The sequence below is a fragment of the Gossypium hirsutum genome, chromosome D05 (genome assembly GCF_007990345.1).
Source record: "Gossypium hirsutum isolate 1008001.06 chromosome D05, Gossypium_hirsutum_v2.1, whole genome shotgun sequence".
Taxonomy (NCBI): Eukaryota; Viridiplantae; Streptophyta; class Magnoliopsida; order Malvales; family Malvaceae; genus Gossypium; species Gossypium hirsutum.
The window spans coordinates 27,092,780-27,096,672 of NC_053441.1; the positions used below are offsets into that span (position 1 = coordinate 27,092,780).

A 3,893-nucleotide genomic window follows, 5' to 3' on the forward strand; every position below is an offset into this window, starting at 1 on the left:
TTAATTATTCGGTCGATAGAATTTCTAAATGAAAATTTTAATATGATACTATACTAGACTTGTAAATATTAATTAATAATATCTACGGACTCAATCATTGGTAATGGGGTTCCAAAACTGCATTTTCTGACACCATTGACTTTCGGGTCATTATAAAAAAGAATAAAACTTTTTCATACAATGCCTAAAGCTACCCATAACCTCTTCTCAACGCTTAAATAGGAGGATAAAACGCAATCGAGCGTGCTTGAACCATGCCCATTTGAACAAAACTTGTTTTAGGACAAACTAAACTTTCACTTTGATTACTTTTAGCCAAAGCTTTACACATATTTATAAGTGTAACCTTATCCAAACTATATCATAAGCATGGTTATTAACCAATCATTTTTATCAAAATCATCATCCTTATCCAAAGCAGAATCATTGTCTAAATCCTAGTCACAATCCTTATTCTAAACTTTATCTAAAATCTACCAAAAGGTTCATGATTGATTTTCAAAAGATAACTACAAATATGATAAAAATAAGAAAACAACTAACAATTACAAAATTATTTAACCATTAAACTAACATTACATTCAACACGAAATCTAAACCATATTTTATTTATATAAGACAAGCATGAAAAGAAATACACTCGTATTTCAAGTGTGTTGACACAATTGATGGCAAGAAAGATTCTATGGTTGTTTCTATGGCTGAAATAGTGGCCACAATTTCAAGCATTATTTCATTGTCAAACTTGGAAAATTTTAGAACAAAAATATTGGGCTATTTGTTTTAAAGATTTTTGGACGAACTAAAGCCTAAAACATGAAGGTCAATTGAGTTGAGATGGAAGACTTGAAGATTGGTTTCTTGCATAATAGGATTGTTACTTGCGGAACAAGTCACTTTCTATAGTTGAAGACTTTGGATTATATCAAGACTCTTATGGAAGTGTTATCTTATGTTGATTTTTAGCTTCACTCTATAGAAAAGTGATTAGAATATAACTCTTATGTAAACAAAACTTAAGTAGTATATAAACTTAAGTTTTGCCTAGGTTAAAGATGGATTGAAAATAACCGAGAGATTAAGAGCTTGATAGAGCAAAAATTTGTTCAAGTTGGGAACGTGTATGTGAGCACTGTTTTGTAAGCAATCAAGAGAATCTCTTGAGTTACAAAACTAAACTTTCAAGGGGAAATCTTAGTAGGAGAGTGATCTAGTCTTTGTACAATGGTGAGGTTGTTAAATTGTTTAGTGTTAGACCAGTGTTAGGACTTAAGTCATTGATTGTACTGTGAGAAAGATAGTGAATCATTGCTCTGAGTAAGGACTTGCAGATGTAGACTGAAATCGAACTACGTAAACAATCTCGGTGTTCTTCTTTATTTTCTATACACTTTTAATTTCGTGATTGAAACTAAGGCCACATTTCGAAACACTATTACAACCACAATTTCCAATTTATGTTTTGCAAAGTAAGTACTTCTCGTTTCTTCAAAGTAAAATGTCATAAGATCCATTAATACATTACTCGAATTTAAATGGTGACATTTAAAAAATTTAGATTCAAACATCCTCGGTAACCTCTTTCTCTTTCCTCAAACTACAGCCTCATAATGTATATCGAGTATATTTACGTGTATATATATTCTAAAACCGGAAAATATAGGCTATGAGAATTAATTCACTGCTCTGCGGTGAAAAAGGAGTGGTAAATGGGAGCATTAATGAGAAAAGGAATAGTGTTGCATCGAAGTGAATCAATAGTTCATTAAGTGAAGGGTCTGAACTTCACGTTTATGGCAGGCAGGCAACAGGCCTTCTTCATGAATTTTTGGAGGGCATATCTTTCGCATGGAGAATTTCTCATGACTTTTATTATTAGGATTAAACTCTTCATGTATTCAAAATTCGCAGTAAGATTCTTCTTTGAATTTAATGTTCTCTGAACATTATTAATTATATTTTTTATTTTTCAATTTGAAACTTTCACCAATGAAGTTCATGAGTCATATCAATCTACAAAAGTTAAATTGTTGATTCAAAATGTTTGTTTTTCGTTTATAATATTTACAAAATAAATTTTAAATAGTAGCGGTTGAAGGGAACCCATTTGACTTGGATTTTTACAATTTTATCTCACACCTAATCTAAATTAAATTATAGCTATTCCATCTTTGAACATGTTTCAGCCAATCTTAGTACCCCTAATCTTATAGTTGACTTTAGCTAAAAAATGTTGAAATTCTTTGGATGTCACTTCTTAACTTGTTTTTTTTTTTTTTGAAATTTTTACTATAAATGTTTCAAATTTTGGTTCGAACTTTTAGGTTTAAACGTAGTTATAAGTACCAATATTATTATATGTTTAATAGTGGATGACTTATCAAATCATGTGAAACCCTTTGAAAAGATAGCCATGGATATCATGTGAAGTGTATCAGGTGTACCCTCCTCCTACATTTAAAACCAATGTCTCCCTCCCTTTCATCACCAACCTTATATTACTACCCTAAACCAACCACCAAATCCCCCCCCCCCAAAACATATTTTGTTTCTTTGCATGTTCTTTTTATGTTTTGTCTTTCCTTTTAAGTTTCTCAAATTTGTGTAGTCTCATATACCAATAATAACAAAAGAAACATGAAGATCCTGTCTCTTGGAGTTGTTGCACGTCTATTGGCCGTTGTTATCTTGTTCATGTTTTGCCTATCCTCAGAAAGCCTTCGGGTGCCACCTCATCATGGTCAGTGTTGCCCTAGACTTGTCATTATGTTGGGTCATAACTCAATTTTTTTTACAAAAAAAAAATTAATTTAGATTGACCCAATGACCCGTTGTAGTAACGTTAAATAATGTCATTGTCTTTTCTTTTTGATTGCTTAAATTATTTCTTGCATGTGCAGCAGCCGGCATCCACGGGGAAGCTACCAAGTTTGGAGATGAAACACAAATGAACCCTAAGGTTTGTTTTCCTCTAAGTGACCCTTATCTCCTTTGTCTAATCTCATAAGCTATATATATATGGAGATTAGTTTAATAAAAGAGTGATTTATGAGCTGATGGGTTTGCAGGAAGAGTTAGGGATGGAGTTATACCCGACAGGGTCGAGCTTGCCGGATTGTTCCCACGCTTGTGGGCCCTGCTTTCCATGCAAGAGGGTGATGGTTAGCTTCAAGTGCTCCATGGCTGAGTCCTGCCCGGTTGTTTATAGATGCATGTGTAAAGGCAAATACTACCATGTGCCTTCCAACTGACACACTACATATATTAATCTGCGGGTATGCATGCAATTTGTTTAGTGATGAAGAAATTGGAGATCAATCAAGGATTAATGATGACTAGTTGATGCTCTTTTTGTTGCATTTGAAGATGAAATTCAGAAAGGGAAAGCTTGTAAATTGTGGAATTGAGTGTTTTGGTTGTTCTAGTTCATTTAACCAGTTAGTAGAACTGAGCTTTATTTTTGTACTCCTTGTAGCATTTGTGCCTTTCTTTTTTCTTATATAGTCAGTAGAAAATGAAATTCCTAGTGTTTTAGCAATTTGCTTTAGCAACTGTACTGCGATCTTTTCCTTTTTAATATCAGCTATCTATATTTTAGTACATAGTTAATGCTTAAAATATAAATCTTAGAAAAAATGGACTTTTTTCTCATCAATCAGATTTCATTAGAAACGAAATTGGAAGGTTCTGATTACAACCTTACACTGCAAAATACTTGTCATAAATATGCAGATCTGCTAATTCCACTTCCATAATAAATATATGTTAAATTTGATTTAAACAACACAAGGGGGAAAAAAGGTTTTCCTCTGGGTAAAAATTTCTATCATTTTTCTTTCCCAGCTTTCCTCTCTTCTCTTGTCACCTCATAACTTTCTTCTCCAAGGTTGGTG

General features: G+C 32.7%; 1 protein-coding gene across 2 annotated transcripts; it reads left to right on the top strand.

Annotated features, from left to right (window-relative positions):
- Nucleotides 1-2,370: 2,370 nt before the first annotated feature.
- On the top strand, nucleotides 2,371-3,604 carry LOC107903116 (protein EPIDERMAL PATTERNING FACTOR 2). Of its 2 annotated transcripts, none has more exons than XM_016829165.2 (3): nucleotides 2,371-2,740; nucleotides 2,901-2,959; nucleotides 3,069-3,604. In XM_016829165.2, the coding sequence occupies exons 1-3, from the start codon at nucleotides 2,638-2,640 to the stop codon at nucleotides 3,249-3,251; spliced, it is 345 nt and encodes a 114-aa protein (XP_016684654.1). In that variant the 5' UTR covers nucleotides 2,371-2,637; the 3' UTR covers nucleotides 3,252-3,604. The 2 variants fall into 2 exon arrangements, with proteins under 2 accessions (XP_016684654.1, XP_040950459.1); XM_041094525.1 differs by having other exon boundaries at nucleotides 2,490-2,740; nucleotides 2,904-2,959.
- Nucleotides 3,605-3,893: the final 289 nt, after the last annotated feature.

What these genes read in the sequence shown, in the direction of transcription:
- LOC107903116 (XM_016829165.2), top strand. Translation starts at nt 2,638, where the DNA reads ATGAAGATCCTGTCTCTTGGAGTTGTTGCACGTCTATTGGCCGTTGTT. An exon ending in TCGGGTGCCACCTCATCATG is followed by an intron (nt 2,741 to 2,900) that starts GTCAGTGTTGCC and finishes TTGCATGTGCAG; the next exon opens with CAGCCGGCATCCACGGGGAA. An exon ending in AAACACAAATGAACCCTAAG is followed by an intron (nt 2,960 to 3,068) that starts GTTTGTTTTCCT and finishes ATGGGTTTGCAG; the next exon opens with GAAGAGTTAGGGATGGAGTT.